At 36.9% G+C, this 27993-nt stretch overlaps 2 protein-coding genes across 5 annotated transcripts; one reads left to right on the forward strand and one right to left on the reverse strand.

Annotated features, from left to right (window-relative positions):
• Window positions 1-843: 843 nt before the first annotated feature.
• On the forward strand, window positions 844-19863 carry rps6kb1a (ribosomal protein S6 kinase b, polypeptide 1a). The gene is made up of 15 exons (XM_084401301.1): window positions 844-1284; window positions 2313-2356; window positions 2496-2613; window positions 5819-5887; window positions 7093-7240; window positions 7408-7465; window positions 8283-8383; window positions 8501-8591; window positions 9521-9611; window positions 12839-12946; window positions 13039-13101; window positions 13210-13287; window positions 13411-13518; window positions 14692-14804; window positions 16007-19863. Exons 1-15 carry the CDS (start codon window positions 1213-1215, stop codon window positions 16266-16268), a joined length of 1524 nt encoding a protein of 507 aa, XP_084257427.1. The 5' UTR covers window positions 844-1212; the 3' UTR covers window positions 16269-19863.
• Window positions 16968-26777, reverse strand: rnft1 (ring finger protein, transmembrane 1). 4 transcript variants are annotated; one of them, XM_084401305.1, is made up of 11 exons: window positions 26589-26777; window positions 26305-26442; window positions 25360-25392; window positions 23163-23602; window positions 22999-23075; window positions 22062-22162; window positions 21808-21961; window positions 21560-21718; window positions 21411-21476; window positions 21198-21299; window positions 16968-20158 (listed from the first exon to the last, which is right to left on the reverse strand). In XM_084401305.1, exons 4-11 carry the CDS (start codon window positions 23545-23547, stop codon window positions 20024-20026), a joined length of 1179 nt encoding a protein of 392 aa, XP_084257431.1. In that variant the 5' UTR covers window positions 23548-23602; window positions 25360-25392; window positions 26305-26442; window positions 26589-26777; the 3' UTR covers window positions 16968-20023. The 4 variants fall into 4 exon arrangements, with proteins under 4 accessions (XP_084257431.1, XP_084257430.1, XP_084257428.1 ...); XM_084401304.1 differs by lacking the exon at window positions 26305-26442; XM_084401302.1 differs by lacking the exons at window positions 25360-25392; window positions 26305-26442.
• Between the last annotated feature and the right edge of the window lie 1216 nt (window positions 26778-27993).

Raw genomic sequence — 27993 nt, forward strand, 5'->3', positions numbered from 1 at the left:
GTGATACACAATGTTTTGGTGTCAGGTTGTGTAAAGTATGAATGAGTTAGTATGCCTCTTTTTGAAAAAAAATAAAACTTTGGAAAGTCCCTGTAACTGTAATTTGCATAGTGATTTTTTTTTTGTTTTTTTGTTCTGCTTGAAGCATATGTGACAAAGTGCCCATTGTGATCCATTCATGTGGTTTTATAAAGTAGGGAACAGAGAATTGTGGCTACCCAGCACTTTGTAACAATGTATAGTGTGTGAGCTCGCATCTTTCTTCTGAACATGCCTTTTGGCAAGCTTGCTGACTTTTGAACATTTTAAAGTAAAGGATAGGATAAAAGGTTTGAAAGGAATTACCCCCATTCAACAGAATTACCCTTCACGATCACAAATAATCCAGTAGTGGCAAAAGGACTTCACTTTTCTTCCGCATTTATCACTGATCTCAAAATCCAAACAGAAGTAGCCTATCTACACCTTATTCTAAAAAAAAAATCTAATCAAGCCAAACAAAATAGGCCTACATGTGTCCCCTAACCCAGATTATATTCATAATATTATTATCTGAAGATGATCACACATTCTATGTTACTGAAATGGCCTATTGGTTGAATAGGCCACTATACAAAATACCTTGAATGCATGTATTATATGCAATTCTAATCTACAGTACTATACTTATATATTTAAAATCAGAACGTGCAGTTATTTTATTATTAAATCAATTAAGCTTGAAACACATGGGCAAATCGCTGAAAATGCAGTAGCTGTGTCATCTGTGTGTCTTTGAGCTGGAGCAGCACGAATGTTGAAGCTAGACAAAAGCAAACCATTGTCAGTCTTTTGTCGACGCCTACTGGCAGTGAAGCGGTACTAAAAGTAAAACTGCTTCCTATACACAGAGAGTGACGTGTATTTCTATCTATATACACCCACTTACCTCAGATACAAACCGACGGGAGTAAAATAAAAGATATTCTCGTGTTTAAATGAATAAAAACGCGAATTAATTTATTGGCATTTGTGTTACACATTCAGGAGCATGCGCACAGACGCTCAGTGATCTGTTAGCCGTGGTCGTTTACCGGTATTAGTTCATCTCTGTAAGGATATGTTGCGTAATGCGTACTGGACCCGGTTATGGCGTCTGTGACTCGTGTGGGAACATGAGCCGTCGAGATTCAACATTATTCCGGTATTGGTGCGTGTAAATAAACTGTTACCATGGCTGGTGTGTTTGATATCGACCTGGACCCGGTGGAGGACAGCATGTCAGATGAGGAGCTCCCTGACGGGGTAAGTACTCGGTAACAAGCTCGGTTCCAGATTTTCCGCATCGCCTGGACCGGCCAGAGAATCGATAAGCGTTTCAAAACTCGGCATTAAAGTACTTTGACTGTACTATGTAATTTACTATGTTAAACTAATAGATGACAACAATGGTACTGTAAGATTTACCATACTACTGAATTATCTATGTGATTTACAGGTGCGTTTTTTTACAAACGATAAATTTGCAGTAGCCTGCTTACCATGGTGTGTGTGTAAATATATGTAATTGTAATTAACCATGGTAATGGTATTTTATTATAGGTGGACATGTCTGTTTAAATAAGATATATTTTGAAGTCTAGCTTAAGATGGTTTCTAGTTGGTCTAAGCTGGTCATTAGTTGGTTATTAAGATGGTGGACCAGCAACAAACCAGCTACCAGTTGGTCACACTGAAGATATTCCAGTTGATTTTTAAAAGGTCAACCAGTTAATGACTGACTCAGACCAGCTAGAAACACTGCTACCTGCTTAAACCGGATTGTTGGATATCCAGCAGCATCACTTCAGGTGTATGAAGATGACTGTTTAATGGGCGGTCAAACTTTTATGACTAGAAATATGAACTTTTAAAGAACTTAAGAGGCAGTTAGTTTATGTAACACTGAAACTAAAGCAAGATAGAGTTTTAGTGTTCAAAAGTTTGACAAGTTCTTTGTCAGATTTTTAAACCGGCTTAGCTCCTGAATTGCCTCTGAAACCAGAAAAAAACCATTGTAGGTCTGGCTTACAGTGGTCTGACACTCTCTCCATTGTTAGACTGGGTCCTGTAATGTGATAATAGCGATCAGTGACCTTGATAGTCCGGTTTATGGAGGAGAGCCAGTGCGCATCAGTCATTGGTATAGATTGAGCTTTAATGGCCGACCGTGTCAGATCTGCACACTTGGCAATTGGTGAGAAAGCTGCAGAGATACAAAAACTGCAATCCACACCTAAAACTCCCTGTAAACCTACCAGAAACACAACAAGTTTTTTTTTTTTTCCCCACAGGCCAAGATTAATGAATACATGGATCAGTGCAGTGGCTTTGAATTGTGAGTATGCCACCGTGCACTTTTGGATGCACAAAATTATATTTGTGTGTTTTGAAGTTAGCTTCTCCAAAAGTGAGTTGTCTTCTCCTTAAGGCAATTCCATGTTTATATTTTAATGTACTTATACTCTATATTTCAGTACGGAAGACTGCGAGAAGTTCGAGATCTCTGAAAATAGTGTGAATCAAGGCACGGAGCAGATTCGTCCGGAATGTTTTGAGTTGCTTCGTGTTTTGGGTAAAGGAGGATATGGAAAGGTAAGCAAGACTAGCAGTGCTACTCAGTGTTTCCTCCCTGCATGTGGCGTGTTTTGGACACATAATGTGGGCTGCAAATTAACGCACTCTACCCTTCAAATGTTTGGGGTCAGTATGATTTATGTTTGTGAAAATAGTCTCTTATTCTCACCAAGGCTGCGGGTGTTTGAACAAAATACAGTAAAAATAAATACATATTGTGAGATATTATTACAATTTAAATTATTCAAAATGTAACAACTGAGGAGAACAATAGAAGCAGTCAAAACAATAGGACAACAATATGCAAGTGCTGTGACAAGTCCCAGTTAGTCTAGCCAAGCACAGTACACATAGCAAGTTTATATATATATATATATATAAATAAAAATAAAAATAGCTATAAATAAAAATAGATTTATAAATAGAATAGAATAGTAAGTGTTAGTGTTAGCGGGTCATGTGTTGACGGAAAAGATGCATCTTTAGCCGTTAGTGATAGAAGTCCGATTAATTTCCGTGAACCGTTTGTTTTAATGAGCCTGTTAAAAAAAAGTTTCATTGGTTCCTTATGTCATCACGCAATGATCTCACTATGCATTTCTTTTCTAACAACTCAGTGTCATGTCATATCAATTAAACATTCAAATAAAGTCATTTGTGTCTACGCATATTGAAACATTCAAATAAGAAGTTATTTGTGTGAATGCATATTGCTGATAATTGCCTTTCATTCATTTAAGGTAATTGTGTTTGTGTTCAGTTTCATTCGCGGATCCATTTCGGATATGACTGACCAATATTGGCTACGTTTACATGCAACCAAATAATCTGTTAGTAATCTGTAACTGAACAGCTGAAAAGTAACTGAACAGTAACTGAAAAGCCTTCATGTAAACAGCTTGCTCGATCCGAATGAAATTTCGATCGGATTGAAAGGGGTGGTTTATTCCTTTTTTAATCCGATGGAGAGAACATCTAAACACTTGATCGGATTGTAAACCGAAACGGAAAGGACTGCGCATGTGCAATGACGTTGAAATAGCGTAATGACGTATGACACGTGGAACAAGCTGTTCTTCCTGTTGAATAAAGTTTCATAAATGAGTGTCTCGTCATTCTAAAATTCTCCTTTCACTCAGCGTTTGTGAAGTGGAGCAGGACAACGTCCCACAAGTCCTTGTTTCGGATTCTCATCCATAGACGACTGGTTTTGGGCACGGGAATATAAGCAGCACGGCGCAACGGTTCATATGCTCATTGTCTCCAAATTATGACCAGAAATGGATAAATATTAAGTCTGCTGTTTAAAACAAATAAAGAACCAATGTAGGAGAATGGTTATTATGCACAAACAGCAGGAAACTCTGTATATTCGTGCATGTCAAAAAACACGCGCACATCAACCCGATCACATGTTTAGCGTTCATGTAAACACTACGTTCGGATTCATCAATCGGAATGAATTCAGTCCGATTGAAACAAAAGTTGTGCATGTAAACATAGCCATTGAGTAGACTACATCTTGGATAAGATTCCTAAAAGTTTTGCACCTACAGCACACATTACAGACATTGATGCACAAGCGTGGATATGTTCTACGTGTCTAAATTATACAGAAAGAATAACCCAACCTAAAGTCTTATAAACTCCTTGTTTTTCTCTTAGCAACTCAAAATATAATCTGCATGCACAATGAACTATAATAACATTTATTTACAACTCTCGACAGAAAGGTTTTTGCTGGTTTTAATAAAATGTTATTCAATAACAGTAGTCATTAATAAGCATATTTCCAGTACGTGCCTCAGGCCTGCATAGCAACTCACTTCAACTCATAAGAATCCTCGGTAATCCTTGTCAAACTTCGGCAGTTGGTTTAACCGGCTCATTCGGTTCTTGTTGACTTCGGCTGTTCGATTAGTGAACCAGCTCAACCGGTTACTTCCTATGAACCGGCTCAAAATAACGATTTGTTCAAGAATCAAACATCACTGTTAGCTGTTTCTTGAAAGTGGCTAAAGACTCAGCTACTCAACATCTCAAGTGATTTTGTGACTCTTTGGATGCCACCACAAGGCGCCGTTCACTTGCAGAACGCAAGATTCTGGAGGGCACATAGGTCTGAAGTAGTGAGTTTAGGTTTGGGGGTGCAGAGCCAGAGGTTGTTCTTTAGGCAAACATCAGTGCCTTGAATTTGCGAGCGGCTATTGGCAACCAGTGCAAATTGACGAAAGTGACATGCACTCTCTTCGGCTTGTTCAAGATCGTTCTTGCTGCTGCATTCTGGATCGGTTGCAGAGGTTTGACAGTATATGCTGGAAAGCCTGCCAAGAGAGCATTACAATAGTCCAGCCTAGATAGAACAAGAGCTTGGACAAGGAATTGTGTTGCATGCTCCGATAGGAAGGACCTGATCTTGCAAATGTTGTATAAGGCAAATCTGAAGGACCGGGCTGTTCTAGCAACGTGGTCTGTGAAGTTTAACAATTTTTTACAATTTCAGTATCAATAGACTTGACTATTGTATTTCTCTTTATATTGGAATGAGTCAATCCAATATTAGTCGGCTTCAGATGGTTCAGAATGCAGCAGCCAGACTTTTGACTGGCACAAGGAAGTTTGATCATATTTCCCCAATACTGCGTTCGTGGCACTGGCTGAAATGAAAATGAAATAACTCTGCTAGATCATGAAGGAAATCTCAACAAAGACTGCTGATGGTTTCGAGATCTAGACTTAAGACGAGAGGTGACCAAGCTTTTTCTGTTGTTGGCCCAAAATTGTGGAATAGTGTTCCTCTATCCCTAAGATAAGAGATCTAAAGAAGTTTAAAACCTACCTCTTTTCACAGGTTTACAACTAAGCCTATCCTTGATTTTAATGTTGAATTTTTGAATTGGTGTTTCCGATGTAAACTCCCTTTATCATTTGCTTTACAGTCTTTCTTGTTTTTGAGATATTTATCCTGTTGTACAGCACAATGGCCAACTACTGTTGCTTTTATTGTGCTATATAAATAAAAGTTGATTGATTGAATTTCTTTAAAAACAAATCATACTGACCCTAAACTTTGAATGATAGTCATAATACATAGTCTACATAAGCACTGAGGTCTTTAATGCTGTTTTTGTTTGCAGATTTGGATTGTAGATCTAACCGATCTAACCATTTTTAATTAGACTTTCGACTTTTATCTGTTAACAGTCCTCTTGTTTCAAAACAGGTTTTTCAAGTTCGTAAGGTAACTGGGGCAACTCCTGGGAAGATATTTGCCATGAAAGTATTGAAAAAGGTATGGCCTCGCATATTTCCCAATAATTCCCATTAATTAATCTTTCCCTGAAAATCAGCATGGGTGTTCCGCAGTGTTGGGTAAGTTACTCTTAAAAAAGTAAAGAACTAGCTACTAATTACATCTTCAACAGTGTAATTAGATTACTATTCTAATTACTCTCATCAAAGTATTGCATTAGTTTCTAAATCCTATATCAACCTCGACCAGTTGAACAATACAAGGAAATATATATATATATATATATATGAAACTTCTCTTTTCAATTAAATAATTTAAAATTGTATAAATTGTTCTTGAACTGACCAAAGTATTTAAATGGAGGTTACATTAAAAACACATGTTTACATACACATTACATTTTGATGTTAAATCCACTATTGTTTTATATAGAATAATTGTTCTATACGGTATTTAATGCGAATACATCAGAAGTAATTAAAAGTAATCCCATACTTTACTTTTTCAAAGAAAAAACTAATTAAATTATAGTAATTAATTACTTGGTAATGAGTTACACCCAACACTGGTGTTCCATCATGCCTCATCCTGCTGGTTAACAGGTTGTATTGGTGTAGTTTGCTTCACATCTATGAATAATCTCTAAGGAATGTTTCATTACCTGCTGATAGTTTCGTTGTAGAATCACATTTTTGGCTCTTTGTAACTGTAAACCATTAGATCATTACACAGTTCTCAACTGGTTTGGCCATGGGACTCACATTTTCCTGTGGTCATTACCCATGACCCAAATTTCTAGGAACTTGAACCAAGTATTTAGTACTTGGTAAGGCTGTAAAATATCAGCAGTTGAAGAGTGCGTGCCGCGAGCACAGTATAACATCTGACAGGACAAGCAAGTTTGTTTTTCTATAATGTTGGAATAATGACATACGGCCAGACAACATCTCATCTGACAGCTAATACTGAATCAGGACAATGCATTTTTCTCAGGCACTCTTTACTTAAACTGCATCTGGCAGAAGAGTCAGCAGCTTTCAAGCACATCTTTTAAAATAAGTCTCGCATCAGAACAACATTTAGAATTACATTTGGCTGCTGTTGTCGTTTCTTTTATTACACACTCCGTGACCCACCGGTTGAGAAACACTGCTTTAAACCATTCTAGGATGGAAGGAGAGCAAACGGTGTCTGTGTACACAGCTTTCCTTAATGGATTATGTTGCTTTTGTCTTGTTCAACAGGCCATGATTGCACGCAATGCAAAGGACACCGCTCACACTAAAGCAGAAAGGAGCATCCTAGAGGAAGTTAAGCATCCCTTCATTGTGGATCTCATATATGCCTTTCAGACGGGGGGCAAACTTTACCTCATCCTGGAGTACCTTAGCGGTGAGTTCAACAAAGCTACTGGTGCCCTCGAAAGTCTACAAATCCTGAAAAAAAATCTATTTTAATTAGTCTTGGTTTTCAGAAAAAATGTAAATTGTCTCGAGTAGCAAAATAGCATTCATGTTTTTAGAGAATGTATCTGAATCAAGGTCATTTTTCTCTAACAGGTGGAGAGCTGTTCATGCAGCTGGAGAGGGAGGGGATCTTCTTGGAGGACACAGCCTGGTGAGTGAGGCTTTGTTATACAGTACTCAACATTTGAAGTGGATCAAAACCTTTCATCAAAGTTATACATGAATTTTGAACAATACCCGTTCTTGTCTTAGGACAGCTTCGATGAACTTTTTTGATTCACTTCAAATGTTGACTACTGTAAATCATTCATGGGTCAAGATGACCTGTCTGCTATCTGGATGATACACTTCTGTTGTGTATAAACATTGATCTCCTGTGGGAGGTTTCAAAAAGCATTGGCTTAACAGATATAGTTTGTACAGCTGGCCCGAATGTTGATTTGATAGTTTGTCAGAACAAATACATGAAGTTGCTTGTCAAATTATTGGAAACGGTGACCATGAAATTATATATATACATATACATACATACATACATACATACATACACATACACATACACACACACACACACACACACACACACACACACACACACACACACATAAAATTCTAAGAGTCTACATGGGTGTTTTCAATACAACAAGTGCTCTATAAAAGGGCTGGAAAGCACTGTAAAAGTACCTTAAATGTGGTCTTTGTGACTCTTGTACTTGCACTATATATTAAATGTTTTTAACCTATTTTTATTTAAACCCTAAATATAAAAATAACTTTATAAAGGTTTAAAAATTGCATGAATGTGAGAAAATAATACTAAGAAATTTTGGGGTGAACTATTTGTGTAACAAAAAATTCAAATCGATGGTTTGGGAAAGCATTTACCTTTCTAATTAAATTTATTATTTAATTTTAACTTTTTATTTTATTTATAATTTTCTTAATTTATTTACAAAAACTCCTTTTAGCTTTTATCTGGCAGAGATTTCCATGGCCTTGGGTCACCTTCATCAGAAAGGCATCATCTACAGAGACCTGAAGCCAGAGAACATCATGCTCAATTACAATGGTAATAAAACACACTCACCTCTGTCCTTTTTGTCCCAGACAGTCCTCAGGCTTGCACCACATCCTGTTCAATAAAGACTGTACTACTATGGATTTGCTCATTTCATTCTCATCTCAGGTCATGTGAAGTTGACGGACTTCGGACTGTGTAAGGAGTCGATCCACGATGGTACCGTCACACACACCTTCTGTGGAACCATAGAGTACATGTATGTACAAACTCACATTTTCATCCACTTAAACATAATTTTTTTTATGCTACTGTAACTTCTTTATGTAAAAGACCAGTGTAGTTCACTCATTGCTGAATATTTTTATTTTATTTTAATATACTCATGGTTGTGACGTCAACACAACACAACACAACACAACAATTAAGATTTCTGAGCAACCTGCTGTTGCATCTTCAGACTGGAATACACTACATGACTTTTGCTCAGATTGTCGACCTGATTTGCAGATTTCTGTGTCGACAATAGTTGCTGAAAGTTTGTGCCAGTTTGTAGATTTTGGGCAGTTGGAGTTGACATTTCACAGAAAGTTGCGTAGTATATGATGGGCACAGACACAGATTTCTTTAGCCTCAGACTATGTTTCCATCCAATCAAAACATGTTTGAGATTTTGAGCCAATTTTAGAATACATATCGTTGTGTTTGATGCGTTGTACTGAAACCGAAGCTTTCCTCTATTTACCAGTGTTGCAATAAAATACAATACAATAATAAAACAAAGGTAAATTTACATAACACGCATAACAAATTAGCCAAATTAGCAATTTAGTGTTTTAAAATCTGTTCAGAAGTTGTGTAATGGATTCCAGCCTTTAGTTTAAAAAATGGTCTGTGTAGGCTAGAAAGCTTTGGGTTGTGGAAGTTTAACAACTTGAACTTTAAAATCCAATAGGGTCACGTTTTCCATGATGTGGCCTCTTTAAAAGTCTATCCAGTTCATAGAGGTCAGAGCCTCCATCAATCATGCCCACTGAAGGCTTATTTGTGGCCTCCGGTGTCAGTTAAGGTCAAAGTAAAAAAGACATAAGCACAAAAATGGTTGGTGCGCTGGCCTTTTCTCTCTTCACTCACTCATTCATTCATTCTGTGTCTGTCTTTGTTTCTCTTGTTCTCTCCCTCTTTCAGGGCACCAGAAATTCTCATGAGAAGCGGTCATAACCGAGCTGTGGACTGGTGGAGTCTGGGAGCCCTGATGTATGACATGGTTACAGGAGCTGTGAGTGCCCCTTCTCACATCTCTTCTCTGCTATGTTGCTTCTTATTAAAGTTTCACATGAAGATGGGAACAAAATACTTCCATAAGCTATAGATTATATAATTTGATAAATATAGATTATGCTGTTCAATAAATGCTGTTCTCTTAGAATTAATCTATGTGTATATATAGAAGCAATGCATTTTTGTAAGAAAAATATCCATATTTATAACTTTATAAACTATAATCACTGGCTTTCGTACACAAGTCTAGTTCCAGCAGCAGAGTGAACTCTGACCCAATTCATCAATTACATCGATAAGCCAGTTGGTGGCTAAAAGTGACTGTTAAAACAAATGTATACTGTCATTGAATCATTCAAGAGATAACAATTGAAAACAAGTGAGTCATTGAATCATTCATTCAAACCGATTAAAAAAAATGAATGAATAAATAATTCAAATTAATTTGGATAAATATTTGTAAATAGACTGCAGTAATGACATTTTTTTTAGAACCTGTTATTTTGTTTATTTGTAAATTCAGAATTGTGGGAAAATCATGATCTCTATTATAAAAAAATAAAATTGTCCAGAATTGTGCAGCTCTAACACTAACAATATCGTACAAAAGCTTGGGGTTGGTAAGATTTTTTAATTTTTTTTGAAAGAAATCTCTTATGCTCACCAAGGCTGCATTTATTTGATCCAAAAACTGTAATACTGTGAAATATGAATACAATAAAATTCTGTTTCTATTATTTAATTTTTTTAATTATGGGTATAACAGTACACGTTTGTGCCTTCGGTTCGTTACACATGTGTACACGACAAATACAGCATTGTAGCCTATTAATAATTTTTAACCACCAATAATAGCAATAAGCTCTGTGTTTTGTTACTTTTGATAATAAACAAAGTTTCATCTTTCAAATTCTGTCCATTTTACCATGAAATTCATGCCGTTTGACACTCTTGACATGCGACAGATCGCTGTATATAGGAGCTGCTAGTTACAGAATAAACATGAATGAACATCTAAAGGTATGTTGAAAGATACAGTACAACTTACTGAGACTTATATCTGGTATAATTGCTCAATCAGTGTTTCAACCATGGAAAGAATATCAATCAATAAAACAGCTTGTAAACAAAATGTCATTACATTTACCTCAGGCAAGTCATTCAGTGTCCACAACTTGTTAGTTCGCTAGAGAAATTAACTCTAGAGAAGAGCATTTCGCTAAATATATGCATTATGTGACCCGTTCTGGAAAAATTAGTCACAATGCACAAATTTAAAAAAATGAGTTATTGTTATTTTTATAAAGTATTCGTACCCCTTAATTTTTTTCACATTTCATGTTGGTGCCTTGTGTTAAACTGCTTTAAATGACTTTTTTCACATCAGTCTACATTCCATACACCAAAATGACAAAGCATAAAACTCATTTCTGACAACTTTGCAAATGGATTAAAAATAAAATACTGAAATAAATACATTGGATAAGTATTCGTTCCCTTTTCTGTGACACTTGAAATTTAGCTAAGGAGCATTCCAATTTCGCTTGTAGATATTACAACACCTCAAATTGAGTTAACCTATGGCAAATTCAATTGAATGGAGGATGATTTGGAAAGGCACAGACCTCTCAATAAAAAGTCTAACAGCTGAAAATGCATATCAGTGCAAAAACCAAGCCATGAGAACTGCATGTAGAGCTCAGAGACAGCATTGTGTCAAGACAGATCTAGAGAAAGATCACAGAAGCATGTAGCCTCCATAATCCTTAATGGAAGAAGTTCTGAACAACCAGGACTCTGCTCAGTAGGCCAGCTCTAGGAAATCAATGGAGAACGGCCTCGTGACCAAGCTTATGGTCACTCTAGTTTCAGTGGACATTTACAGAAGGACATTTTTATTTAATAATCCAAAATGATTTCTTTTTAAAGGTCTTTTGAGGCGTCTTGTGTATTTTTAATATCCAATAAGGCTTTTTAAAATGCCTCAACAAAATGTTTTTGACTTTGATTTGGCTTTGTTTGACACTCATAAACCTCCTGCCATTCATCAACTCTAGTTTTCAGTGAATTGCCTTACACCGTATTGCTAGACCTGGATAAGACTAATCTCTGTTGAGGTGTTCTATTGACAGAGCATTTTACCAATAATTCTGTTAACCTAGTTTGTGGCCTCTTTAACAAATAGATACTGTTTTGACTGTGTGAACACCCAAAATAACATGGATGGAGTCTTATACAAACAATTAATGTAAACAAATGTAGATCAAACCTGAAACTTACTCCACATAGCCAAAAGTATATGAACACCTACACTTGCATGTGCTTGTTTGACATTTAATTCTAAATCTTTTGCATTAAAGGAGAACTCCGGTCAATTTTAACATTGAGCTCATTTTTTTGTACATTTGGAGTGCTGTCAGTACAGAGAACAACGACAAAAATCGGTGTTGCCTACACCGAGTTATCCTCTTTTTAAAATTTGCACCCTGTTGACTTCAATGGGGCAAGTTTTAAACCTGCTTTTAGCCTCTTAACATCCTTGATGTGTCATTACAAGTGCACAGGTCATGTGAGTGAACGCGGGTGAATCTGACTACAGTAGATGTGAAAGATATTAATAAAAATGATGTTAATTCAGCCAGCGCACATACCTGTATTTACATCCTGTTTTCGGTCGAAGTCCACAGTAGTCGATTGTCGAGTTCACGCGCGTGATTATACTTACTAAACCTATGCGTGTGAACTCGACAATCGACTACTGTGGACTTCGACCGAAAACAGGATGTAAATCCCGCGTTCACTCCGAAGGAATCACTCACATGACCTGTGCACTTGTAATGACACATCAAGGATGTTAAGAGGCTAAAAGCAGGTTTAAAACTTGCCCCATTGAAGTCAAGAGGGTGCAAATTTTAAAAAGAGGATAACTCGGTGTAGGCAACACCGATTTTTGTCGTTGTTCTCTGTACTGACAGCACTCCAAATGTACAAAAAAATGAGCTCAATGTTAAAATTGACCGGAGTTCTCCTTTAACAGGGAGTTGCTCCTCCTGAACAGCTTCCACTTTTCTGGGAAGATTGTCTACTAGATGTTGAACATAATTTCCTTCCATTCAGACACATTTCAAAACAAAGTAATCATTATTGTGAAGATATCAAATGTCTTATGAATTTGTACAGAGAATAAGTTTGTCCTCTTTAACCTCTTAAACCTCTCACCTCCAGCCGCCATTCACCGCAGAGAATCGGAAAAAGACCATTGACAAAATCCTAAGGTGCAAACTGAACATTCCACCTTACCTCACCCTGGAAGCACGGGACCTTCTGAAAAAGGTAAGAGGTTTTAGGTCAATCAGATTTCACAGCAGTGTGGAATTCGGTCTTATTTCTCAACTTACGGGGTTGTGTGTGTTTTTCGCACCCAGCTGCTGAAGAGAAACGCATCAGTGAGGATAGGAGCTGGTCCTCGAGATGTTGTAGACATCCAGGTATCTGCCCTTCTGACGTGGTGAACCCATTACCATAAAAGCAGGAAATGACATATACATATATAGTGGAGTTGTGTAGATTATAAAAAGAGATTGTATTTTTTTTAGACCCACTCCTTCTTCAGACACGTCAACTGGGATGATCTCCTGGCTTGTAAAGTTGAACCTCCCTTCAAGCCTTTTTTGGTATGAGTGTTTTCTCTCTCTGTACAATCAAACTGTTGTGTATTTCTAGTTGTAATTATCATTATTATAGATCTCATGATGAAGCATCCAATAATAACTCATCACGGATCTCTCTTTCTGCAGCAATCAGCAGACGATGTTAGCCAGTTTGACTCAAAGTTCACTAGTCAGCCTCCCGTGGACAGTCCCGATGACTCGACGCTCAGTGAAAGCGCCAACCAAGTCTTCCTGGTCAGTTTGTTTCTTTTTGGGCTAAATTTATCTCTTAACTCTTTTAAATATAATATTCTTTGCAGCAACACTATACCTCTGTGGTGATTTCAACGTTAAATTTTTATTCATGCATGTAGCAGATGCCTTTTCCAAAGTATACCAATAGTGAATATATTTATTTTTGTTTATCAGCCATAAACAAATAAATAATCTGATATAATGGGCTACGGTTTTGGATGCACTACAATTCAGAAGTTTGGGTCGAAAGAAGTCTCTTCTGCTCACCGAGGCTGCATTTCTTTGATCAAAATACAGTACAAACCGCAGTATTATGAAGAATTATTACAATTTAAAATGACTTTTCTATTTGAATATATTTTGAAATGGTATTTATTCCTGTGATGGCAAAGTTTAATTTTTAGCATCATTACTATAGTCTTCAGTGTCACATGATCCTTCAGGAATCATTCATATATGCTGGTTTGGTGTTGTAGAAACATTCTTATTACTATCAATGTTGAAAACAGTAAATTACTGAGTACTGATGCACCCGTTAATGTACCCTTGCTGAAGAAAAAAAAAAAATAAGAAAAAAACCTTAGTGAACAGTAGTGTAGATAAATTCACTAATATTTTGATATGCTACAAGTATTAAAAAAACATGCGTTGCAAAAGATTCATTCATCAGATTGTCGCCATGATCTACCAGATGAGCTACAGAGCTACATGGGTAGTAAAATACCAGATTTTTTTAGCCTAAACATAAAGATGTTCTTCAGACAAATAGAATAGTGTTACACATCAGCACTAAGGCCTTGTTGCACGTGACACCATAGCCCAAACACAACACGAGACCAACGGAAGCCGTTTGAATTTAATTATCATCAGCATGCTATGTCGAGCACTCAAGAATGCATATGAGATTAATTTCTGACTCCAGACCTACATTTGTGAGTGTGTGTCAGCATGTGCGTGTGGTAAATTGGTTATTTTTGTAGACAAACTTACGAGAAGGGAGTAATGTCTCTCATCTGGTCTGTATTATTACTGTTTAACTGTTTTTTTCCAGCTGTTTGTGTGTTTTTGCTTCATCATAATTGCACATCCTCTACACTCATCTATTTTTTTTGTCTACCCAAACTCTTTTTGTTTTTATTATTTAATCTTTTCTCGGATGTTGTCTCTCCTCAGGGCTTTACGTACATAGCTCCATCTGTGCTCGAAAACATCAAGGAAAAGTTCACTTATGAGCCAAAATCCCGTTCGCCTCGCAAGCTTCTGGGAAGCCCAAGAACACCAGTGAGGTAATGTGTTTTTCTCATTCCACTGAGGTTTGAACAGTATTGTTTTCATGATCTTGTAGGGCTGTGTAAGAAAAAAAAAAAAAAAATTAATTCCAATTATGAGTTCTTCATTTGACGGATCTTTAATTGATCTTTTACTCTATGCTAGTTTTTCCCATTCCACCGAATCATATTTGAACCAAATTTGCATCTCAAAAGATTGTGAAAATGGCATGTTTTGCAAAACAATGACAACACCTTTTTTTTTTTGTGAATCAAAAACAAACCGCATGACCGTTGTGGTCTGATTCACAAACGGATGACTCTTATGACCTGGTTCTTTTAGTGAATCAAAAATGTTTTGATTCACATCAAAATTTTTCTTTTTAATTCATCTAAACCTTACAGTGCAACTTGATTCCGATCCATATTTTAAAAGAATCGTTCAAAATAAACTTACAGATTAAATGACCATTTGAATCAGTATGACGAATCCTTTATTGAATCAACTGACTGAATCCGTCAGAGTGGGTATTTAAGTTAAAAAAGTTAGTTGAAGAATATATTCTTAAAGGTGCATTGCGCAACATTTCATGTTAAAAATACCCGTTTTTCTAACCCATACATGCTTAAACAATTGCCTGATGGGCTGAATGAGCCCTTCTATGATCACTGCGATTGCCTCTATAATCCTGTACAGTAAAATAAATAAGAGGGATTCGGGTCGGAATCGACTGGGCGTGACGTCATGCGCGTTCACGCTCACCTGGTTATGTCTGGCAGTGGCAGGTTTGTGTATTCGCCGCCATAATCCGCATCAGCGAAGACAACTCAAGCGACTTTTGCAAAAGTAGAAGATGGATTCAAAGAGACCGGCTTCTAGTTCATCCCAAACCCCAACGCAAACTCCACGTAACCGCGTGCACAACTCTGGTTGCAGTTTCGCGTGTCACCAGAAGGGGGCATAGTTCTGCAAAAACTCAGAGACTTGCGCAATGCACCTTTAAACAAAACATGTATTGATTCCCAGCCCTATGATCTTGTAGGAAAGGGCATTGATTTAATTTATCTGAGTTTTAAGTGTAATTTGTTGACCAAAAATGAGAACCAAATCTAAGGTTGTGCATGCTGGAACATGCTTATCTGGTCATGTGTATACTGGTTATGTGTTTGAAACACAAATAGAGATCAGTAACCCGTGATCCCATACTTGCTTTTTCCAGCCCCGTGAAGGTTGACGGGGAAGACCGTTGGTCTCGAGGTCCACCCTTCCCAGAAGTGAGCAGAAACGCGTCGTCTGTCCTGCCGCGCTCTGATCCGCCCATGGAGGTGTCTAATGAGGAGCAGATGGACAATAACAGCAGCATGGAGGTGTCGGCCCCTCTCCCCATCAAAAAACCACTGGGATCCAATGTAGGGTCCGTCGTGAAACAAGCTCACCCAGCGGGCGGCAGGAGACCCAAGCATTTGAGAATGAAACTTTGATGAAGACTTGAGTTTTGCACTTTAGGAAGTTATTCAATTACCCAAAGGCCTTTCTGCACCCAGTTTTCTTCACTTAAACACTTGCCGCCTCAGCATACTTCATGCAAGCATGCAGCGCTTGTTCAGATCAAAGCCTGTGGCCTCTCTCTACTTGCACCGTAGTGAGTTGGTCTGCCGCTTGTTATGAAAGAGAAGGAGACCACCTTGCACTTTAGGCGAATCTCGAGCATGAATTTCACAGTTTTTCTATTATATGCCATGCTCATGCAAAAAAAGTAAGGAAGAATGCATATCTTCTGTTCTATATTTGAAGTTCGGTCTGAGAGACTGAGGGTGAGCTTCTCGTGATAAGTGATAGTTTATCCAAACCTATTTGACTTTCTTTCTTCTGTTGAACACAAAAGTCTTCTCAGTGTTTTAGACCCCACTGACTTCCATTATACTTGTGTTTCACAGAAGAACAGAAAGTCATACAGGTTTGGAGCAATGTGAGAGTGGGTAAATAATAAGTTTTGGGTGAACTATCCATTTAAAGTAAGAGAAGATCCAGGTCTACATTCCAGTGGAATCTGTTTATTTTGCGGTGTATTTGATTCTTAATGCATCAGTAGTTATTAGGACTACTAGAATCACAGATGTGATTCAGTGTCAACCAATGATAAACTATAAAGTTAAATATAAGCTGTTTTTTCTTTTTCCTTTTGTCCAATGCATCAGGCAGTGTTGGATGACTTCAAGACATTCTTCCCTTGTTTTCGTCTGTCATACAATTGAGTATGAATCTACCTGCGTTCTGGGCATCAAATCACTGTTTTTCTTTTGCATAGTATGCATTATTTTGACCAAAGAGTATTAAAAAATACTTAATTACCAGATAACGCTAGATAAATCCTTTCTAAGCTACATCTATTGCCACTAACATTAATATGATGTCATTTTTTTGTGAAAACAATTGGTGGAACATCCTTTTTCAGTTTTACTTTTCACTTTAGTATTAAAGACCGCAAGACAACAATTATGAAATAGTTTCCTAAACAAATTTTTTTTAATGTTTCTTTCTAAATATGTGTGTTTTCATTTTATTTATTTTCCAAGTGCCAGATAGTTTTTTTTAAAACTATGCAAATTATTTATTCTTAATAATCAAGAGTGCCGTTCAAGATTTAGCCGGATTAGTTACATAAAGAAAAAGATGAGCCCCCTTTATTTTGTATTTAGTACTTCTTTCTTTGGGGATCTTGGAGTCAAAATAATTGTATTATTATTATTAAGGATAAAAGTTAAAATCTTGGGATTTTAAATATATTTTCAAGATGTGCAGTGTATATAAATACACCAGATAAAGCGAAAACCACTGGATTATTTATTGTTCTGTTGACTTTTGATGAAATAAGCTTAGATATATGTGGTTGAGGTGAAAGAAAAATCTATATTCTAGTAAACCCAGAATGATGTAAGCATAATAAAATAGTTAATCCTTCAAAAAAAAAAAATCAGTATTCATTTCATTGCTGTATATACACATGGTTCTTCATGACTGTTGGTGCTCTTTCATTGTGTTATAGTTCTTATAGATACAATAAGTGTCTGGTCGACACAGAGTCTGCTTGTTAGGATTGTGCTGTATGTAAGAAGGGGTCCTTTAGACAAAGTCATCAGTGATTTCATGTATCTTGTTTCACTGTGCTCATAGTACTGTTATTGTTATCAATGAACGTCTACGTCTGAGGCTGTTTAACCACTTTTTTTTTTTCCCATGGGAATGTAAAATAGGCTTGTTTTCTGCTTGAAGACATTGTAACTCACTGATTGAATGTGATGTTAACCTCACATCCTCGAACTAATTTCCGTGGTGTAGATTGTAACTGTGGTTGGACATTAGGAGGCCATTGCTCTGATTGAACTGTCTGGACTTTGCAGCAGATTCCATCAAGCCAATAACTGTCTATACTCACTATGCACAGAAAGCATGATTGTGAATATCTTAAGCTTAACACAGTGCCTACTGATAAACAACAGCGTGCTGCGCCGTGGCAGTTAACAGCCCGTAATGGCTTCTTATGTGAAAGCCTTTGATTTTGAAATCTGCGCAAGACCAGCAGCTTAATTAAATTGCCTCTTAACTGGTACTTTGACTATGGAAGCATCGCATTATGCCTTTGCATACACAAATATAGACCGTTTATTCAAACTATGCAATGCTAGCTGAGAAAGGGGCCTGTAATGTGGCGTAAATGGCTTTGTGTGTCACTTTTGATTTGGTATATTTTCCATAAGCCCAGTCCCTATAATCACAAGACTCATGGCCTGGGTTTAAAACCTTTCAATCTGTCTCCCACTGATTTTTACAGTCATGTTGGAATATTAAGACATAACTTGGTGCTAAGTGTTCATTACTATATGTTCCTTATAAAAAATGTAATGTGGTGTGCAATTGAGCTTTAGAAAGAGTTAAACTGAACCTGATCTCAAAAATGTGTGTACTTCATTAGGAACCAGGGTTGTAACCAATTGTGAAACTTCCCGGATTATAAAGTCAAATAGAAATATGCCTGTAAAAAGAATTGAGATGCAGATAAGAGTTAGCATTTTAAATGCTTAAAGTGCTGTGTTTGATTTAGAGCAGCACATTTTGGTTTTAAAATACTGAATAAAATGGTGTTTTGTGACTGTTCATATTTATTTTAAAACTCATTTTGATCCCTGGAGAATTCTACATCATCAATAAAATTGAACTGGAGTATTTAACAAGCAACCCTGGAATTTTATATTGCATTTACTCCGCAGGTATTTCAATGACGCTTCTTAACAGTTTGAAAAGATTTATTTGGTCAATTATTGAAATATACTGGAAAAAAATACAACTGCATACTGTATAATGGTACTAAAATAGATGTTTTTTTTCTTCAACTCTTTGGTTTATTACACTAAGTGCAGCATTAGAAAAATACCATGTATCTGTGAAGGGCCTGAATTACAAATGCATTAAAGCATGTACAGTAATATAATAGCTCTGTTCAATCAGCAAAATATGTTGTTCATTCACTAAAATCACATGGTAACAAAAGTCTAATGCTACATCGTTTGATAAATCAGCAGTTCATGTGCGATTATCTCGCATTCGGATTATTACAGAACTAACCAGAATACTTCAAACGGAACGTAAGTTTCAGATTTTTTTTTTTAACACCTTATAATTGGATTAATAAATGTGTTTAAGACAAGTTCAGTTACAAAAGCCACAGTCTCTGACAGGATCATATGGGAGGAAAAAACCCAGTATCTATAAAAAATTAAACCCAAATTTTTTTTAAATACATTAAGGGAGACAAACATGAATTTCTAATACATTATTTCTGAGTGTTTTCTCCACAAATACAATCAAGAAACCCATTTGTCCACTATATCCTTCTGCTTACACCCACAGGGAAATTAGTAAAAACCAGAGATGGCATGCAAGAACACAAAGAGGAATATATATTATAAACATTAAAAAATAAGGGAGTTCCACATACAATAACAATAATAATACAAGAGCTGGTGAATGTACTTGTCCTTCTGACAAGATTTTTTTATATATATATATATATATATATATATAAACAAACCTCAAACCGGCGATTTTTCTAGTGACTATCGCCTTATAACAAGTGCTGTTTGCTCGACTGAGATGTTTGAGAGGAACAATCCACTGCCGGTCGACCGTTTCAACATGTCCCAACACGGTGTCTTCATCCTTTCAGTGAGCACCGTGTTCAGTAGATTTGTAAATAAGCTGATGTTGCACCATCTTTCCACTTATTCACCTTGTCTGTGATAACAGTGCGGCAGAGGGGGCAGGTCCTCTCCTGGTTAAGCCACTGGGCTATACACTCCTCACAGAAGATATGCTGGACACAATCAAATGGGAAACAGTTTACATTTAAGTTCTTGGCAGGAGGCTTACATGCATTATGTGACACAGGCTGCACCTGAAATTGCATAGTTCCCTACTATATAGTAGGCCAAAAACTGTATGTGGCAAAAGAAGTGTCTGAATTCACAAGATTGTTAAGTGCATAAGACGGACGCTTTACTATCCCATGAGGCCACGGGAGAGGATTTGTGAATCAGCTGATGCTGGTAGGTCACATGATAATGACAAAATGGCGAATGTAGTAAGTCCGGATTACATTCATATTATATAACACATACTTTGTGAGTGCTAAAAAAATTATTCATCAAAATAAACACCTATTCAAGAGAGTATGCGATTTTGTACGCAGCCACTGTGTATAATAGAACAAGAACAAGCTGTTCAAGTTAATGCAGGGGCATAGAAATTATCTCAAATTACCGTCAACACGTTTACTTAAAGAGAAAAAAGGTAAAGAAAAAAAGCATCTTGGCATATATTTTATATATCTGGGTGTGTTAGTTAGTTGTTAGATAAAATGTCAAATTAAAACACAATTTTAAAATAAAAACTGTGAAAACAAAACAGCAGCTAAAAAGATATATTTGATTAGAATATTTTATAGGTTTACTTGCATGTCATGTGACCATTAACAAACATCAGAGATTTGTGAGCATGCAAACGTGTTGTTAAATTATTGAAATATTAACTTAAACCTCACATTTTAGGTTGAAGGGGTTTGGCTGACAAAAATAAGAGGAATTCCTTTTATATATTATGAAGATATTTTTTTACAAAATCCTTAAAATATATGATAATTATGTTGTTATAGAGCTGATAGAAAAAGTGCTCAGTGTTTAAGAACACAAACTGTAATGACGAGTTAACGACTTGACATTATATAAGCTAATTTGTTGAGCCTAGCTTTGTAGTAAATACTACGCTCAAGAAGCATAACGGTTTAGCCAGTGAATGAGGTTAAGGGGGCTTGACATCAGAGGTCAGAGGTCAAACTCAAGGATATCACTTCTCACCTGACACACGAGGACCCGAGGCTGCTTAAAATCAGCCTGACAGATCGGACAAATGTCACCCGCCTCTCTAACCTGAGCTGGACTGGCTGGAGCTCCGTTCAACTTTAAAGACAGGTAAGAAGAACATGATACAGCACATAGATATTACAGATTACACAACAAATATAAGAATAAGGAGAGGAGCATAAACAGGTAAAAAGCAAACTTTCGTACCTTAGAACTGAAAAAAGTCCGTAATGTTTTTTGCAATGATCCTGACAGTCCATACAGTGCCAAAAGCTAAAAAAAGAAAGGTAATAAGATCAGATTGATGAATGTCTTCTAATACCATATTCATTTCTTATTGTGATGATTGTGCAAACCTTCATAATGAGGTAGAGCAAGGCTAGCAGGATTCCCAGAGTCAGACCCACTGAGGTTTCCATCTCATCATAGCTGACCAGATAGCGGAACCAGAGTGGGACAGGAGCGATCACCTGATACAACTGACCCGTCTCCTCGATGAGCATGTACCACTGACCCTATGGAAAGCAGGATGGATACGATGAAGCTATCGTTCATTTTGATTCAGTGCAGAGAATGAAATAATAATGTCACAAATCATGCTCACTCTTTGCCGGTATGTCATGAGCGGGGATGGGACGAGGAGAATAAGACACTTGAGCCCCATGAAGAAAAACTTGACGATGAAGTTAGTCACACCAACGCTCCATAAAACCTCCCAGAAGTTTTGAGAATCTATCGTAGGGTTGGCAAAAATGAGGCTGAGGGACACAAAAAGAGAGAGCCAATGATCTACATGGTACGCATTTGTCATTTAGTGGACATTTGGTCTTTTAGTTGATTTATTTAGTTTGTACCAACCAGCGGTAAAGTGACTGAGTGTGAAAAGTGTAGAACACGAGGAGACTGGAGGATGTGAGGAACACCAAGAGCCAGGCACAATGCAACTTCCTCCTTCGGTCCTTTACACAGGAGACACAAAACAAAAGAGCCTTCAGATTATATATACACACTACCGTTCATGAGCTTTTTTTTTTTTAAGTCTCTTATGCTCACATTAAACAATATTGTGAAATATTATTACAATTTAAAATAACTGTTTTCTATTTGAATATATTTTAAAATGTAATTTATTCCTGTGATGGCAACGCCGAATTTTCAGCATCATTACAATCTTCAGAATCGCATGTTCCTTCAGAAATCATTGCTGATCGTTTGCTGATTAGGTTCTTAAGTGACATCTCTTATTATCAGTGTTGAAAACAGTTGTGCTAATTAATAGTCTTTTAATCTTCTACTTTTTTTGCAGGATTCTCTGATGAATAGAAAGTTGAAAAGAACAGCATTTATTTGAATTTATCAATTTAATGCATCCTTGCTGAATCTTGCTAAAAAAATCTACCTTTTGAATGGTAGTGTGTGTATAAATATTACCTAAATGTATCAATATTACGTATACCAATCGTTATTAAACGTTCACCTCTTTTGCCATTATGCATCATATTTCTATATTCGCCATGACCACATGATTGTGAATTATTTAAAAAAATATATTAAGAAACAAGTGATTATTAGTATTATCAGATGGGTGGTTTTGTTCAAACTTGAATGAAGAGTGGTTTTACACTTTGCTCTTGGTCTGAATAGACCTTCATGCTTCAAGCAAACAATTATTATAGGTCACAGGTCACCACAACAGATTAACCAATAACCATACTAGAGGGGTAACAGGCCCTGCTCTTTAACCCCATGCCAAGCCAACCTTGATGTAACAAATTAAATAATAAGGTGGACTTACGTGGAAAAAAACTTGCGTTTGAATGCTTTTGTTGACATACATAAAAGTGGTAAACAGGCCCACTGCAACAGCCAGACCTACAGAAAGACGACATAAACAACAGACGTGTGACAGAGGTCATGAACTTCACACATCATAACCACTGCATCACCAGCTGTTCTCACCTAGGGCGTGCTGAATGACTAATTTCGCAGAGAGAATCACTATGAAAGGAAGACTTTTCTTGAGCCAGCGGAGGAGGTAGCGCAGTTCTGATAACGAGCTGCTGGATTCTCCGGATTCCAGGTCGGACTCGCCGCTGTCCGACTCGTGCTCCTGGCTGTGAGTGTGTGCGTGAGAATGGGAGTGGCCGTGACTCGCGGTTCTCACCCTCCGCGAAGTAGCACCTCGTCCACTCGCAGACCCCGATGAGCTGCCGATAGGAACCCGGACGTCGTCGCCTGTTTCCGGCCCGCTGGAACTTCCAGCCCCCGGCATTCTGGCGAGCAGCTCCGGCTGCAGGGTTAATGACAGCCCGTTTCTCTCCTGAGGGCTCGAATCGGGTTGCATCGGATCAGGTGAATCCCTCAATTTATACGCTCTTCTGGTCTCGCAATTTGTTCCTCTGTTGAAAAATAAACCAAAACAATAGATTAGAAGACGCCAGACACAAAACAGTCAAAACTAAATGCAAAACATATGTTGTTTTTTATATCATGTAATAAGAAATACATTTTTTCAAGCTTCATGGTCGCTCGAAGTGGGTTTCTCTCACTAGAAAGCGGCGAGTGTAAAAAACAAAACAAAGAAGAGCAACTGTTATAACGGGGATCTTGTGGGTGGGAACAGGAAATCACTGTAGCTCCGCTCTAGTCACACGGTCCAATCCGGGCGTTGCGTGGCGATGCAAAGAAGGGTCGCGTTTAGCGTTTGCAACCAATTCTGTCGGCTCCGAAGAACTATACAAAGTAACTGGCACATTTTTTTGTCAAAGTTACTTTATTAGGGCCCCAAGCCATGAAAGGACGAAGGCCCTATTGTTTTTCTTAGGATTATTCTATAATATTATTATTATTTAAAGTGACCTAGTGCATCCTATGACATAATGTTCATTTAGGGTGTATTCACACCAGGAAAGTCCGTTAGTTAGTTCACTTGATTTGGACCAAATACAATGTAGAATTTTTTTTTTTTTTTTTGGTTTGGTGTGCTTCACTTTCACACTGCCCTTTTTGCAAGTTAACCAAAATTTGTAAACAAAACCACATGTGTGCTAAGGTCATCCATTTATTGGACAGAAATTCTCAAGCAGGGAAACCGTAGCAGAATTCGTTTGGAACCGGACCGAGACCCAGCTGAAGAGGTGGTCTCGGTCCGGTTCCAAACGAAGTCTGGTACAGTTTCCCTGCTTGAGAATCGGTTGTTTGGTCCGCACCAGAGTGTGATTGCTGTATTCACACCTGCCCAAAAGATCCGCACCAAGGGGGGACACAAACTTGAGTTGACTTTGACGTAATCCTTCTACATTTACCCAGTTTAAATGCATATTGCCCGTCGTGCACAGTTGCCCTAACGCCACCAGGGCTTGGGCCTGGCATCGCTGCTTGCAGCTATATTTTTTAATTGCTTCCTTATAGAACCATTTGTTTTATAAAAATTTGTATCACATTTATTATAGCCATAATGTTCTGAATATCAACACCTCCCTCATTCCGAACCAGCTGACACCCGAAATCTCTGCTTACATAATATTTTATGGTGACATTTTATTTTACAGTGTCATTGTTACACGTTACATGTAGTTACTAGAGTAATAACTATAAATTATGCATAATTACTTGTAACTAACCCTAAACCAAACCAAACCCTAATCCTGTTGTAAGTAGGCCTACATGTAGTTACTTAAATGTATTACCTTAAAATAAAGTGTACCCATTTTATTTCTGTATTAAAAAAAGATTACACTTTATTTTAAGGTGTCTTTGTTACACTGTAGTAATACATTTAAATACAAAGTAACTACATGTACTTACTATCAGAGTAATATTAAGTAACTAGGCTACATGTACTTACTATAGGGTTAGGGGTTGGTTTAGAGTTAGTTGCATGTAATTATACATCATTTATAGTTATTTCTATAAAAGCCACTATGGGCAGCCTGGCCACTGGGAGAACTGGGAGAATTCCTGATGGCCTGGCAGCCAATTTGGCCCGATGCCCTGTATTATTATTGTCTGTCGAATAATAGTGTTTGTGATTATTGTGTAAGTGATTATTTCAGAATTCGCCATTCAATAATAAATAATCAATTCGAGAGAGGCGAGAGAGACTTGAGAAGGGAGTGGAAGCGCCCAGTTGGAGCAGAGAGGCAAAACTACTGACCTGTTCAGGACTTCAAGTGCAGGGCAGTCTCATCTGTAATTGTAAAATAGGCTAGTTTTGTCTTTTTTTTTAAGAAAAAAGCATTAAACTGCTAGCAGTAGTATCCCCCCATTACATCATCATCACTCAAAATACTGTATGCTAAAGGTAGGACATCATTACCTATTGTAAAGTTACAGTAGTAATTTAGCAGACAAATATTCACATCGTTTTATAATAGGTTTAGAGCGAGCTAGGGCAGCCAACAACACAACCCTCACGAAAATTAACCATGGTTTTACTACGAATAAAACCAAAAAATATGGTTACTATAGTTAAACCATGGAAACCACAAATTAATTATGGTTTTTCTACATTTGTAGTAACATTTGTTGTGGTTATACAAATGGTAAGTAATCCACCAAAAACCGTGGTTACTATACTTTTACTATAATAAAACCATGGTTAATTTTCGTAAGGGAAAAACATGACTCATGATAATGCAAGAACATGTTCAGAATTAGGATTTTTCTATAAAGATATTTTCATTATGTAGTTATTATTGTACTAATTCTGACAATTAAGCAATTTAGAAAATATAGTTTAGTTAAATCTCGAGTATTTAAGTCATTTTAAGATAAAAATGGTCGTAATGTACTTTAAATTAAACTGATATAAATGTATATTATGTGCAAACAAATTACAATGAGGTGGATGTTTTGCAACAAGGTGGACGTGTAGATGAAAAACTGACAGCGTGACAGGTATAAGAAACAAGTGAAAAAAGTAAACACACACACGACACACCCACACCCACACCCACACAAGTGAGAGACAGAGAGATATCAGGGAAAATGCTACCAATCACTCTTAGCTACTACGTTATGTCCTCAATTTTATATAGCAAAAATCATCATATCGAACGTAGTATCATCACTACCACTCCACTGTAAAATTGTAACCTACCCCAACTTTTGGCCCACCCAAAATGGATATCCTTGCTCCGCTTATAGTTCTGAACAGGACAGCAGTTTTGCTCGTGTCGTGTTATAATACTTACGTACACATCTGTTTACATGCTTATTCACGTGCATATGAACTGACCTAAACAGCGGGGTTAGACAGAAAATATTCCATGACTGCATAAAATCAAAGACAATATATTATCTCTAAGGTTTATTAGGTTCGTGGTGTTTTTCTTTCTATAATTGAAGCCCTGAATTGTTTTTTGAGATGTTTTAGATAAATACCTGTCATACTGCGCGCGGAGTTTCATGACAAAGCACCGATCTCCATTCTACAGCTTATGGTGGTGTTTAAATGATACAAATAAAAAACCCAAAATAACTCCAAGAGATTGTAATCAAAACATCGGCTAAAGGAGTTTAGTTTCAGCTTGACATTGTTCCGGGAGCCATCTGGCCTGACCTACTAAAGGAACCCGTGGCTCTGCTGGAAAGCAAAAGAAAAGTCCTCAATAAGTCTGCCCCGTGCTTTCAAAATAAAAGTCCGATTTAGGAGTTAAACTCAGTTGACCAAAAAATGTAATATTCTGTCTTCATTTACTCACCCTCATCTAGTTTCAAATCCATTTAATTCTTTGAAACCCAAAGATGTTAAGATGTTAAGTACAGTGTTAAAAATGTCTCAATCACCATTTAGCCTACATAATCCTACATCTTTTTTCCCATATAATGTGAGCGAATGGACTTGGAGAGTGCCTAATGTTTTGATGTTGGTACACACAGCGCTGAACTCTCACCTGCATTCAGGTTTGTTGATGATGTTCTGGATGGTTGATAATGCCCACTGCCCTCATGCCAATGATTGTTATCTGTTTCTTTTTTTTTAATTCAGCTACAGATACATCAGCTGGATACCTGGAGTTCATTTACTGAACTGGAAGAGTCCCACTTTCAAATCATAATATATATATTACTTTCCTCCCTACCCTATATAGAGAACCTCCCTCTGACGGTTAGCCTATATCTAACGTTACAGGGCTGTCTCTGACCATTTTGGCACCTGCAGTCGATATTGGTTGTCATAGTAATGACACTAATGTGCAGTGGTTAAGTCTAAGATATTTAGCAATCCAGGTTTTACAAATTTCAAGTACACAGTATCCAAATCTAAACTTGATTGTAAATTTTCCAGTTTACTTTCTATAAAGACTTCTAGATGACCATTTCTCTCTCCTGCCACTCGCTGCCCAATCACTAATAAAAAAGCTTGCACTGTATTCACTCCATATCAGAATTATTTAATTATTTTAATTATTTCAACCTCTAGACACACAATGTATTAAATGAAAAATAATAAATAATATTACAAACAATAAAAAAAATACAAAATTTCCAATAAAATATGCTTTATTAAAACACTTTAATTAGCCCATGTCCAAGCATATATTACATTTTTGTTTTATAATATTACTTGAAATTGTAAGTAAATTAAATGAACATGACAAAAACATCACATATTAATACCTTTACGTTACACAAATATGAATTTAATAAACCTTGCCCTAATTCTGTAAACAAAACAAAGGCTTTAATGACAGTCCCAGTATGTTTTCAACTTTTTTTATGCATTGAAAAATAAATAAAAATATTTCATATGAGATAGATGTTAGTATATTACTGACATTTAGAT

The sequence above is a fragment of the Rutilus rutilus genome (assembly GCF_951802725.1).
Source record: "Rutilus rutilus genome assembly, chromosome: 25".
In the NCBI taxonomy this organism is placed as follows: domain Eukaryota; kingdom Metazoa; phylum Chordata; class Actinopteri; order Cypriniformes; family Leuciscidae; genus Rutilus; species Rutilus rutilus.